Raw genomic sequence first — 13456 nt, forward strand, 5'->3', positions numbered from 1 at the left:
TAGAAATATATATATAGCTAATAGATATCTATCTATTTTTATATAGATAGAAGTGTTTTTACTTAGATATAAGTAGATTTACATCGACACAAATGTTTATATATAGATAGATGTGTATTACATAAAAATAGAAGTGTTTTTACATAGATAGAAGCGTTTTTAAATAGATATACATTATTTAAATATATAGAAGTGTAATTACATAGATAGAAGTGTTTTTACATAGATATACATGTATTTACATAGATAGAGGTGCATTTACATAGATAAAGGTGTTTTTACATATATAAAAGTGTTTTTTCACGTATAGATGGACGTGTTTGTATAATCTACAGATAGAAGTGTGCTTCCCTCATGCTACAGTAGGATATACAGCCTCTGTGTTGTCCAATGGGCTCCTGATCTTTTCTGTTTCTGCATGACAGGGCTGCTGGAGGAGCAGGGGCGGGCTCTGCTGGCGGCGAATTCTTGAATGAGCCAATGGGCGGCGGCGCAGCGGGATGATGGACAGGCACGGCCCCCCCAGCAGGCCCCGCCCCTGTATGACAGTGTTTTATTCTTATTTTAGAGCAGCAGCAGCGTCACATGTTGTTTTTCTCCAGGATCACATCGCTCCGTGCTCGAGTCCCTGCGCGCTCCGGCTCCACTGTGGCGCACACGCTCATTATTATGGATTAGAATAAACCGGGTCCGTTAGAAAGTTTATTTTCTTTTGCTTATCCAAGAGGGAAAAGGGGGGATTTCTGCTTCTCTGCAACTTGAGAGGAGACGAGGAGACATGACGAGTCCTCCGGTACCGGGAGGACACCTGTTATCTAATGGGACGACCGGCGTGAAGAAGTGCGGATACCTGAGGAAGCAGAAACACGGACACCGGCGCTTCTTCGTGCTCCGAGAGGCCACCGAGCACTTCCCCGCGCGCCTGGAGTATTATGAGAGCGAGAAGAAATGGAGGAACAAGTCCGCAGCCAAGCGGGTGATAACTTTGGACTCGTGTCTGTGCGTAAACAAACGAGCTGACGCCAAACACAAGCACCTCATCGCCCTCTACACCAAGGACGAGTACTTCTCTGTGGCTGCGGACAACGAGCAGGAGCAGGACAGCTGGTTCACGGTTCTGACTGATTTAATAGCAGAAGGGAAAGTTTATGACACCCCAGCATCCACCTCCTCCTTGGTGGGCTTTGAGGAGACCAGCTATGGCCTCATCACTCCTGCAGCAGCTGCCTACAAGGAGGTATGGCAGGTCAACTTGAAATCCAAAGGCTTGGGTCAGATCAAGAACCTCACTGGGGTGTACAGGCTGTGTTTGTCCAGCCGCACCATCAGCTTTGTGAAACTGAACTCTGAAACTGCTGCGGTGAGTTTACAGCTCATGAACATCCGGAGATGTGGCCACTCGGACAGCTTCTTCTTCATAGAGGTGGGCCGGTCAGCGGTGACCGGGCCCGGGGAGTTCTGGATGCAGGCGGAGGATTCAGTGGTGGCGCAGAACATCCATGAGACCATCTTGGAGGCCATGAAGGCCATGAAGGAGCTGTCAGAGTTCAGACCGCGCAGCAAAAGCCAGTCTGCCAGCACTAACCCCATCTCTGTGCCCACACGACGCAACCTCAACAACCTCCCCCCTAGTCAGACGGGCCTGGTGAGGAGATCCAGGACTGATAGCATGGCAGCCACGTCCCCAGGGAGAAAGTTCACATCCTGTCGGATAAGAACGGCCAGCGAGGGAGATGGAAGCGTGACCCGGCCTGTGTCCATGTCCATATCTGTGAATGGGAGCCCCACCAGTCCAAACTCTGGAAATCTCAGCCGCTCTCACACCCTCAGTGCTCACTGCAAAATGCTCGAGTCAGTCTCCAACCTGCATCACAGCCGGTCCATGCCAGGGTCCAATTCCCCTCCATCTGCCTCCAGCCCCATCAGCATGTCTCCCAGAGGGGGGGGGAGCATCTCCACTCCTGACAAAGCCAGGCGGCCGTTCAGCTGCAGCGCCTCCATCTCTGGCTCCCTCAGTGACACTGGCTTCTTGCTCTGTGATGATTACAGCTCCAGCCCAGGTGAACCCAAATTCCTCCCCCTGACCCGCAGCGACACGCCAGACTCCCTTTCCAGCACGCCTCCCTCCCGTGACATCAGTGACCTTTGTGGCTACATGATGATGGAGGGTACGAATGGCAGCCGGCCTGGCGCTGGTCTTGATGGCCAGGCGTTCGACAAGGCTTACAGGAAGCGGACGCACTCCCTCACCACGCCACGACAACAGCGGGTGGTAGCGCCACTGTCCTCAGCTTCCCTGGATGAGTACACGCTCATGAGGTTGGCCCACGGACAAAACTGTCACTCCGCCTCACCTAAAGTGTGCTACCCCGAGGATTATGGAGACATTCAAATCGGTTCGTCCAGGAGCTCAAGTAGTAACCTTGGCGATGATGGCTATATGCCAATGACGCCAGGTGTCGCACCTCCGTCTGGAAAGGTAGACAACTACGTGCCCATGAGCCCCATGTGTGTCTCAGCACCAAAGCAGATTGTGAACCCCAGGGTTCATCCTCAGGCGGCTGCCAGCAGTGGCTACAAAACCAACTCCCCCTCTAGCAGCTCTCTAGAGGACAACGGCTACATGAGAATGTGGTGCAGCTCCAAATCCTCCATGGAGAGCCCAGACAGGCATGGTGAATACATGAACATGTCACCTGGAAACCCACCTCCACTCCAGACACCCCCTGACTACTTGGGCCTGCTCTCTGGTGAACCTGCGTCAGTGAGGTCAAATAACCAGGCCAGCTTCCACACGCTGCCGGCTAAACTCCAGGCCTCTAAGACTGAAGACAGCAGCCAGTATGTGTTGATGAGCCCGCAGAGTGTGAGGCAGCGGGCCACAGAGTCTGACTATTACTCAGTGATGCAGCCCAGCGCGAGCCCCTCAGTGCTCTCTCCTGTCAGACACGGCCGGGCAGAGAGCCTTCAATACAGAGGGAGGCTGGGACGGCCCAACAGGTTATCCCTCGACACCCTGAAGACCCTTCCCAGCATGAATGAACACCCCCTGCCCGGAGAGCCTCGGAGTCCTGGGGAGTACATTAACATAGACTTCAGCTGCACCAGATTCTCCCCCCCCTCCACCCTATCCACAGAGAGCCAGTCGTCGTCTCTGGGCTCCAGCGGTGGGGGCCTGGGGAGGTCGTCCCTGACAGACTACATGAACCTGGAGCTGGGCTCACACTCACGCCGGGATGCTGACACTCCTGCTGAGCACCTAGACGCACTCCCTGTGTTGTCAATGTGCTCAGGGGAGGAGGGAGTGTTCCACCTGGGTTGTGAGAAAGGGTCTCAGGGCCTCGACAGTGAGGTGAAAAACGACTACACGGAGATGACATTTGGGATGACCAGCTCACCCCCACAGCTTGTTCCTCAGAGCTCAGCAAGGTGTGTGTACCAGTGTGGGGAGGGAGCTGTTTACTGATGTGTTATCATCTATTTCATCTGTTTGGCTTCATCACAGGCAGATTGGATGTGTAAAGTGTCTGAAAAGTAACATTATGAACTCAAATAAAGGTAAATGCTGTTATGATGAGAGATGGAGGCAACAAGAAGGAGACATTTTTGGGATGTGACTTCTGTTTTTCTGTGATTCAGTGTGAAAATAAAAAGCTACAGGTTTACTAAACATCTATTATTTTGAATTTGACTCTCCAGCAGCCAGAGCAGCAGGGAGAGGAGGCTCTCTCTGGAGGACCAGGGAGTCCCAGAGAGCATTGGGGTCTTCCTGCTGGGGGCCACCTCCTCCGTCACAGTGGACCCTGACTGCTCCGCCAAGGTGATCCGGGCCAATCTGCAGGGACGTCGGCGCCACAGCTCGGAGACCTTCTCCTCCACCGCCACTGTGACGCCGGTCTTCCCTTCCTTCGCCCGTGGTGACACGATGAAGAGGCCCAGCTCGGTGGAGAACATCTCGTCCCGGAGCAGCGAGGGCTCAGATGAAGAGTACGGCAGCCCAGTGAACCGGCAGGGTTCCTCTGGCTACCCGAGCGGACTGAATTACATTGCCTTGAACCTGCTGGACAACAGGGATGTGGAGAAATGTGAAGAACTGGTCGGCTTCAAACCCACCAGCAGCTGCAAGGGGGGAATCAATGGATTACACAGCACTCCCTATGTCTGTTTGGGTTTCAAGGAGGCTGCAACCACTGCCAAAGGTGAGTGATGTTGATGTCATGTGTTATTGCTTAATAACTATTTCAGCTTTAAGTGCTGCAGGTCTTGTTGTTTTATTTGAATTTAATCTTGAGACACTTGGAGTTGAAACAAATGACAGAAACATTTTGGTTTCACTATCTTGTACAGTTGGAAGTCAAATAGGAGAAGAAAACAATGACAAGGGCCAACCTGCATTTTCTCTATATTCAAATTCAAACAGGCTCTGTGGATTTCCAAGCACGTAAGTAGGTGGTGCTAACTCTGCCTTCGGGTGCTCCTCCTAAGCTCCTGCTTCTCAACACTTAGGGATCCTGTGACTCCAGGAGCTTATTTGTGGCTGAAACTGACTTTGGCAAACACAAAAACAGCAGAGTTGTGACGCAGGAGAGTGTCGAAATGAAAACAGAGGGTTACAATCTGTATTTTCTTCCCTGCTTCTTGGCCTCAGTCGTTTTTGTCAATTCCCAGTATTTCCGTCAGCATGTGAACGCAGCACGAGGCTGCTATGAAACGTGACTAGGCTGAGAGCTTTGAAGTAAACAAGCACCATGACGGAGGAGGACACTGCCTCGCTGCCACAGCTGTGGGCTGCAGATACCAAAAATACACGAGTGGACGTCAGCATCCCACCAAACACTATCCTCCACAATGGTGTTCTGGTAGAAAATGAACAAAAAGCTTTGTAATAAGACATTACTGGCAATAGGTTGTTACTTGTTTTGGTGATAAAACTGGTTTACTACAGCTTGTTACTGGCAGTGATTCCCCTGTGCTGATAGCTGAGGCTGCCTGTGAGATGTAATGTCACACTGAGCTGCAGGCATTTCCGGCTGTTGTTTTTCAGCTGGGTAGGCAATAGGATGTGTTGCACATCAATGTGACCTCTATAGACCCTTTGATCCCACCATCCCATGATCGATGCCGTGTCCCCGAATATCCCAAAGAATCAAGTGAAGCGGCGGCGTGGTCCAGAAGACGGCGTAAACAAAGTGCACGGTGTTGACATTAAAGCCAAGTTTGTCCCACACGCCGTTCACTGGACACAGTCACATGTGTTTGTGAGCATGTAGAGGAGTGGGTGTATGTGCGTGAGGGGGGGGGGACTCTTTGACATGTGAGGCCCAGCACAAGTGGATATCTGTGTGTGTGTGTGTGTGTGTGTGTGTGTGTGTGTGTGTGTGTGTGTGTGTGTGTGTGTGTGTGTGTGTGTGTGTGTGTGTGTGTGTGTGTGTGTGTGTGTGTGTGTGTGTGTGCAGCGAGGAAAACAACAAAGTGAGTGAGTAGCTATGAGGCCATCAGGTAACTGGATGTCACAGTCCACATTCCAGGCAGAGTGCGTTTGCTGCGAGGGGGGGGGGTTGTTTTTGTCGGCTCCAGGCCGTTTGTATAGAAAGTGGCTTTTACTTCCCCACGAGGCCCCTGTGAAAGGACGGGTACGTTATATTCCTACAATCAGTGATGCCCCGGTGAATAAAGGGGAATGCACCGACTCCGTGTTACATATTTAAAATCTATTATTTAGTCAGAAGAGCCATGATTGAGGTCAAATGGCTGATTTGCAGTTAATTCATTTATCGAATATCAACAGTACCTGTGTGCACGTTTGTTTACTGTCATATTTTAGTTTGCACGTGTTCTCAGCTCACATATATTCGGTGGTTGTTGATTGTAAGTGACCAACCCCCAGTGGCATAGCTTGCATCCGTGAACACTCGCCAGCGACGTGCAGAGAGCGCGAGAGAGTGTTTTGTTTTCCAGTGCTGCTTTCCCCGAGTGTGGGAGAGCGAGTGAGTGCGTGCATAATAGGGGAAGGATGGCACGTGAACTGCACTGCCCTTCTGCCTCATTAGGCTGTTCACTTAGCAGAAGTAAGACAAGCAGAGAGTGGGGGGGATGGAGCTCAGCCTTGTGTGCTCGGTAGGAGGAGGAGAGGAGGGGCTTGGGCTTTTTAAGCAACAAACAAACTCATCGATGAGGCCCCCTTCAGCCTAGGTGCATTCTGGGAGTGCAGGAGCTTGGGGTGGCGAATGCGACTGTGAAACGCCTCCCTGGGTGAAAGGGGTCAAAGTGCACTGTGGGAGATTTGGGCTCCTCGTCCCCTTTTAATAATGTTGTTGGTCAGGATGTAACGCTGGGCCCAGAAGTCTGCGGGTTTTCAATCCTGACAAACACCTCCTCGCCTCGACGCCGCTGATTAGTTTACCCTCGGAGTGAAATTCTGTTTGGCAGGAAATAAAACCTGCAGACTTTTGGGTCAACAGCTTCTGGAGGAACGCCATCGCTCTGGAGGAAAAAGCGGTTGTTTGTCAGGATCAAAGTTCTGCTAACGTATCCACGGAATTTAGCCTTTGCCCCCCAGACCCGTGAAACGTGGTGGCGCTGCTTCCAGTCAACAAAACCCATAAGCTTTTGACAGCTGGACATGTCCTTTCTTTCTTTGCTCCGCCTCCAGTCAGCTCCGACGTCTTAATGCCTGGCAGATCGCTCCGGTGTTTGTTTACCTCTGGTTTTGTCAGCAGGCCAGCCCATGTGACTCTGCGGTGGTGTCTACCTCTGCCCTAACCCAAGCTGCCCGGCTCCTCTAGTGGCGCTGGCTAGCCGCAGCTCAGCCAGGTGGATGTTCTGTACCAGACCCAGATTAGCCAAGTCAGCCGTCTCTGTTTCCACCGCCTCTGACTAATACCTTTATCTGATGGCAACAATCGGCTGCTGCCTCCGCTGTGACGATTCAAGAAGCTCGATGAAATTATTCTTACGGCAGCTGTTTGCTGTTTTGTCCCTCTGATGGAAATAAGCACTTTATTTATAACTGATTATCTTGCCTTTTATTGGCAAAACAATATTTTCACATGAAACAATAGTAAACCCACATTCTTAAAGTTTGTGCCTTAATGAACATGAGTAGTAACACCCGTGTTTACCTAGTGTTTAAATGGCTGCAGTGAAAAAGGTGCATTACTAAAATATAATGAACAAGCGAATAGTGAAAATAATTGAGATTAAAACTGATGCATTTGTTAAATGTTTTATTTTCCTCAGCACATAGACCAGAGGGAACAAACATGTAGCACTGCAGGCTCCTGTGTCAGTTATCAGGCTCGTGTGTGTGTGTGTGTGTGTGTGTGTGTGTGTGTGTGTGTGTGTGTGTGTGTGTGTGTGTGTGTGTGTGTGTGTGTGTGTGTGTGTGTGTGTGTGTGTGTGTGTGTGTGTGTGTGTGTGTGTGTGTGTGTCATGGCACAAGAAGGGGGCTAAAGTAGGCCGGGATGTTCCAGACAGAAGCGCTAGCTGCTAGATAACTGCATGGCCAGCTTTCCCCACTTTTAGCCAGCCACGGCTCCAGATGAGATTACGGACTCTGCAGGCGAGATTAGATGGCCAAGGGTAGATCAACGAGAGCCAGCAGATATCCCACAGCCAGCAGCTGGGGGAGTATGTCATGCAAAGTGTCGGCATTTGACCGCTTCAGCATGTCCAGTTGGTTTTGTTGACTACAACTGTGCACAAATCAAGCAAAGATCAACAGGAATGGAATCGGAAACTGGCGCAAAATCCTTTTTCCAATGCAGCTTTTCAGGAATTGAGAAACTTGCTTTCAGCCGCAGAGCCGCACATTTTGAGGCTTTTTAAAGCGTTTCATCGGCCTCACAGTGACAGAAGTGTCTGAGCCCAAAGACCATATAATTCTTGTGTGGTTGCAAGGCACATGACAGCAGTGAGGACATTTTCCGCCTGGAAGCAAGTGTCCTAGCGTCTCTAGGGTTTGTCTCCTTCGTCCCTACACCCTCCTCCTCCCCAGCCCTGCACTGCTGGAGCCACTGGCCCTTTCACCCATTGACCACCATCCTGACTTCAAGTAAATCCCTCCCTCCTTAGAGCCTGCACCATCCCAACCCCCTCCTCCTCCTCTTCCACACACACACACGCACACACGATAGAACAACACCAACAATATTTGTCACAACATGCAGGTTCTCTCTGTTTGTATAATATCAGCGAATGTGCCGCTGCTGCAGCTAACTGCTCCGCCTCTGCTCAGCGTGTGTCCATAGCAACACGCGACAGCAGCGCAGACCCCCAACCCCCATCACTCCACATCTGAGATTATGTAATTATGCCCGTTGCCGACCAGGCTTCCACTCGCAGCCCGACACGGTGCGGTTTTTAATGAGAAACATATAACTTATAAAAAATTAAGTGTTTATGTACTTGTGCATTGGTGCAATTTTTATTGTTTTTGCATTACAATTACAAAATAAAAGATCATCTGCATTAGACTAAATTGCTGTCGTGTATTGCAACAACTCAAGCTTAAATTGAGATATTTCCATTAACTCCTGTTTTCTCTCTCGTCCTCTGTTTCAGACTGAGCGACTCCTCCATCTTCACGTCCTCACCAAACTGCTGCTCTGCAAAAAGAAAGAAAAAGGATCAATGATGGCCTTTCATTGGATTCTGTGGCCGTCAAAGACCCTCTGGACCCTCAGCAACACACACACACACACACACACACACACACACACACACACACACACACACACACACACACACACACACACACACACACACACACACACACACACACATATAGGATACAAGCATGTCACCAACTATGCATGTCATGAGTGTGTGTGTGTGTGTGTGTGTGTGTGTGTGTGTGTGTGTGGGTGAGGGGAGCGTCTCATGTTCCCTGCGCCTTCAGAGGCCATATCTTCTGTGACCCAAATTTCCATCACGTAAGATAATAATGAAACTCTAATGGTATCCTCATACTATTTATTCACTGGTGGGTGGTTCTATCACGACCTGTACGTGAGCAAGATACAAATCATGACCAGCTACTATAGAAATGACCATGGAGCAAGGTACACCGAGTATAAAACTATATTTAGATGAAATTATTTATTTATTTTTGGAAGATGAATGTCTCATAAGACCTACCCGATGCCTTAATGTCTATACTGTCCTTACGTTTTCTATGGAATGACATAAATATTCTATTTCGGTATGTCTGTTTGGATCTACATCTCTATATTGTTATTCTCTAGTGGAAAGTAACTAGTTTACCCTTAAAATATATTATTTCAGATATGTACAGTGCAGTCGGGCTGCTTGATGATTTATGGTATTGATATTAAAGTATTTTCTTAATTTCTAATTTATTCTAACCTAGTTTATTTTTTTTTGTCCAATCAAAACGCTGGACTTAAAGAAATATATTTGTAAATGTCTCTGAGAGGTATGCATGTGTTTGTAAGTCGGCTCGGCCCCCACGACACCAGGCACCTGAAAGCACTGGACCTCCCACAGCTCCATGAAAACCTCACACACTCCTACCTTCAAACCTTCTGTGATATCATACGATGGTACAACTGTCTAATGGAGGGGGGGGCGGAGCCAGCGGAGAATATCAAGGTTGGGGGGGTGAGAGGCCAACGACCACATCTGGCACCATCATGGAGGTTCACTGGAGAATCAGCTGTGGGGAAGATGCAGCCGATTGCATTAAATATAAGAGATGATTAAAGAGAAATTATATAACGTAACATGTGACGACATTATAGTATAATGCTATAATGTAAAACTAAAGTATTTGAGCTTTTACGTACGGAAAGAGATGCGCCCATTTCAAACTATTTAACTGCACTACCCAAGTATTATACATCCACTAGAGGGCAGTGCATAGTCGAGAGTTTTACGACGATAACAAATATGGCGAGGGTGGAGGACGGTCGTGTTGTTAGTGGGTTAACTCACGAACTCTCTCCTTAAAACATTTGTTGAAAATTGTTCCTCATATCACGACAAAACCACAGAGTCAGGACAGATGGCTCCGCCCCGTTTCCGTATCTACGCTGAGCAGAAATGAGTGTTACGGCAAAACAGCACCTCCTGTGGCAGCAAGTAGTAATTTCAGGGTAATGAGGAATACGAACATGTAGCGTATTACTAGCATAAGTCAAGAATAACCTTTTCCTGTAATGTTAGCTCACACAACGCGATCTAAAGTTGGATAAATTTGTGATTTCAGTCAAAAATTACAAGAGAACGTTTAAATCTGCTGCCTCCGTAGAGCTTTCAAAATGGATGCCAGAGGATTCGTACATGAAAACCCCTCTTTTCTATTTTACACTGTGCTGACTCCGCCTGGCTCACAGCCCCCTTCAGTGTACATTAGATTGTAAATCATTGAACCACGTCTGAATGTATCACTGAGCTGGTGGGAAAAACTCCACAGAAACACAACGTGGGGGAAACAGTCGAGTTATATTGGAGCTGAGCCACAGAGTCGTGGCTTCTATTTATCCTCAGAGTCTTGAACGTGTATATATTGTGTATATAGACAGAGTTTAACTAAAATAAATATTGAAACTTAGATTTTACCTATGCTGCAATGATATTCCTGTGTAAAGACTTTGGCTACCGATTTTTAAAAAGGGGGGGGAAGGGGTTTGTGCTTTGGGGTTGTACAGTGTTTGCTCCCTCACAGTCTATATGAAAAATAACTGTCTATTTTATTATAGCGATCTCTTTGCCTTGTTGACACACTTTACCTAATGGCATATGCAATAGTGATACAATCTAGTTTACAACCGTGGAACCAAATGTAACATTGCATCAACAGTTTTCTTTTTATTCTCTCGCTCATGTTGTACATTTCTCCTCCTGCCAAGTGTTTTCATCGCCGGGAACGTTTGACATGTCTCGAAGCGCTTCGCCCGTTTCTGTGTCCGTGGACAGATTCTTCTTCTGCAGCCCGGACCGACTCGGTTTGAATGTGTCATCGTCTTCCATTGTACATAGATCAATATACTGTTTATCGTGATGCTCACAAGAGATGATTTATAAATTCTGGTAGTAAAGTACTGCTTTTGTCTGTATTGATTATGGATAGCAACCTGCAGAAATAAATGAATTTATTTAAAGAGGTACAACTTGGTCTTCATTTATTTATTCATGTGTCCTGCAGCCTCAACGACATCGTGTTCCTTCTCAGTACGATAGTATTTTAATATGTCACTGTATTAACTTCCATTGAGCAAAGCTTTACTACCTCCGCAGAGGGATTATGTTTTCAACTGTTATTGTTAGTTACGCAAAAAACTACTGAACCGATTTCCATGAAGTTTTGCAAAGGGGGGGTACTTTGGTGCAGTTAAAACAAATCCAGGGAATTTAAATGTGCTTTCACAAGTGGATCATAAAGCATTTGGGACACAGTCATTTCCCTTCCCTTGTCAAGAGAGGAGGATTTCCTACCTCCGTCCTGTGGAGACTGATCCGGACTCTCCAGCCAACACTTTCTTTCTCTGCCCGGGGTTTTATAGCAGATGGAGGCCGAAGCAGGAAGCTCATACCGAGCCAATGACTTCCTGCCACGCGTCTCCAGAAAACACTGACTGCCGGGAGGTCAGGGGGTTCGACTCCTGGAGTCAACAGCACGTCTCACCTGTATCTGTCCCTCCCACACCCTCATGGGCAGATATCAGGAGTTCTCACACAGGAACCATGTGTTTCTGTACATTTATCTTTTTACACATGGTCATTATAAGATACAGGAAGATTTTCCAATGAGCGAGTTACATTTCTCATCATGGGTTACTTATTACTTCAAACAAGGACAGAGGTACAGACGTGTGTTGCATTCACTTCAGGAAATAAACCTCCTCAAGTTGACCTCATATGCGTCTGTATAAATGTATATAGACTGAAACTGAACTGGTTGGCGAAGGCATACAACTGCAGGACGGTGATTCTAGTTGAGGCGTCCAATAACTAACTGAAACCAAATTAATCAGAAAAACACACACGTGAGCAAACCAGCCATTCAACACATATTCTAATTGTCTCCTTTAAATACTGAGCCCTGTAATTATGAGAAATATCCCACACTCAATGTGATTATGATGCAGTTGTGACACATTAATATTCTGGGAATCACTTCACCAAGTTTCCAGTTCTCTATGTAGATACACAAACCACACACACACACACACACACAGTGGCACACCTCTGGCTGGTGTGTATTAATTAGCGGTATGAAACTGTCAGTGGGGCTTTGCTCTGCTGCCAGGCAGAAACCAGCGTTACATAAGACCCCCACCAGCAAGCCACCAGTAGGGACACAATGTTCCTCACCCCTCTCCACACTGACTGACTCTTTCTCTCCCTGTTTCCAAAAAGAGAAACCTGCACATTTCTGCTCCGAAGGCAAACCGCAAGAGAAGCAAGTAAAAATACAGCCTTTGTCGCACGATGCTTTTTGTTGTTCCCGCTCGTCTTCCTCGACAAAAACAACAGCTTGTTATATAAAGTGTGTTATGGAGGAGAATTACTGTACGACAACAGTGAAGGGTTCCTAAAATACAGTTTATAGGATGCGTCTTTGAAGTGTGTGTGTCTGCTCTATTCCTGGATGCCCTCAATTATTCCCAAATTAGAATTCACAATCACATGGTTGTGCACACACAAGAAATAATTCATCACAGCTGTGATGCTGGAGCCATGGAATCTGTGTCATGGTCACAGGAGCTTGATTTGCTTCACTCGTGACATTTCTTAGAAGATCAGGAAATTTCCAATGTCACGCATTGCTTTCCAAACCGGGGTTGTTGTGTAGAAACAGTTTGGCTTGTTGTCCGAACACTGCAGTGTCAAGGAAGTGGACTTTGTTGATTTGATTACACACACAAACACACTACAGGCTCTCTGTCAACATGCATGTGACAGCTGATATTTCAAAATGGAAACCTGTGGACTTGATGCTCCCACATCAGACTCTGTGGTATTCACTGTGGATTACAAGCATGTGAGCGGGTCTTACAGAGCAAATAACTGCTCCTTTGGTAACCTCATCCACCTCGTGCTCCGCTGGGCCTCCCTGCCAGCTTGCTGCCGTGCTGCGTCGCGGCTCTTGAGGGGATTGGGAGTTGCTGGCCCCATTATTTCTCCCTGAATCAGTCTAAGGAGGGTTTCAGTCAGGCTCATTGAACTCCGCCACGCAGCAGCAGGGCGGAACTGTGACCCACTTACAGTAGCCGGCGCTGGTTGTACAAAGGAGATGCACACAGCTCCTGTCCTCCCACATGGAAATATAACATACTGACATATATTTTAAAAATGCCACACAAAATAATCTAAAAATCACGTGATGCTTCATCAGTTGGGCGAATGCTGGGTTAAGTAGCAAAAATATGCTATTTTGTGTAAAGCTTAAAGCCTTCGCCCACAAATAACGAGTGGATCATGTTGGAATTGG

General features: G+C 47.7%; 1 protein-coding gene across 3 annotated transcripts; it reads left to right on the forward strand.

The window, feature by feature from the left end:
* The first annotated feature begins 556 nt into the window (after window positions 1-556).
* On the forward strand, window positions 557-11132 carry LOC118103209 (insulin receptor substrate 2). Of its 3 annotated transcripts, none has more exons than XM_035149901.2 (3): window positions 557-3429; window positions 3703-4199; window positions 4421-5295. In XM_035149901.2, exons 1-3 carry the CDS (start codon window positions 779-781, stop codon window positions 4447-4449), a joined length of 3177 nt encoding a protein of 1058 aa, XP_035005792.1. In that variant the 5' UTR covers window positions 557-778; the 3' UTR covers window positions 4450-5295. The 3 variants fall into 3 exon arrangements, with proteins under 3 accessions (XP_035005792.1, XP_035005791.1, XP_035005793.1); XM_035149900.2 differs by having other exon boundaries at window positions 558-3429; window positions 3700-4199; window positions 4421-5294; XM_035149902.2 differs by lacking the exon at window positions 4421-5295 and adding an exon at window positions 8563-11132 and having other exon boundaries at window positions 559-3429; window positions 3700-4199.
* The last annotated feature ends 2324 nt before the right edge of the window (window positions 11133-13456 follow it).

Source organism: Hippoglossus stenolepis, chromosome 24 (genome assembly GCF_022539355.2).
Source record: "Hippoglossus stenolepis isolate QCI-W04-F060 chromosome 24, HSTE1.2, whole genome shotgun sequence".
In the NCBI taxonomy this organism is placed as follows: domain Eukaryota; kingdom Metazoa; phylum Chordata; class Actinopteri; order Pleuronectiformes; family Pleuronectidae; genus Hippoglossus; species Hippoglossus stenolepis.

Bases quoted from the DNA above. Each gene is read 5' to 3' on its own strand.
- LOC118103209 (XM_035149900.2), top strand. From the start codon at position 779: ATGACGAGTCCTCCGGTACCGGGAGGACACCTGTTATCTAATGGGACG. The intron at 3,430-3,699 runs GTGTGTGTACCA...TTGACTCTCCAG, and splicing joins GTTCCTCAGAGCTCAGCAAG to CAGCCAGAGCAGCAGGGAGA. The intron at 4,200-4,420 runs GTGAGTGATGTT...AAATTCAAACAG, and splicing joins GGCTGCAACCACTGCCAAAG to GCTCTGTGGATTTCCAAGCA.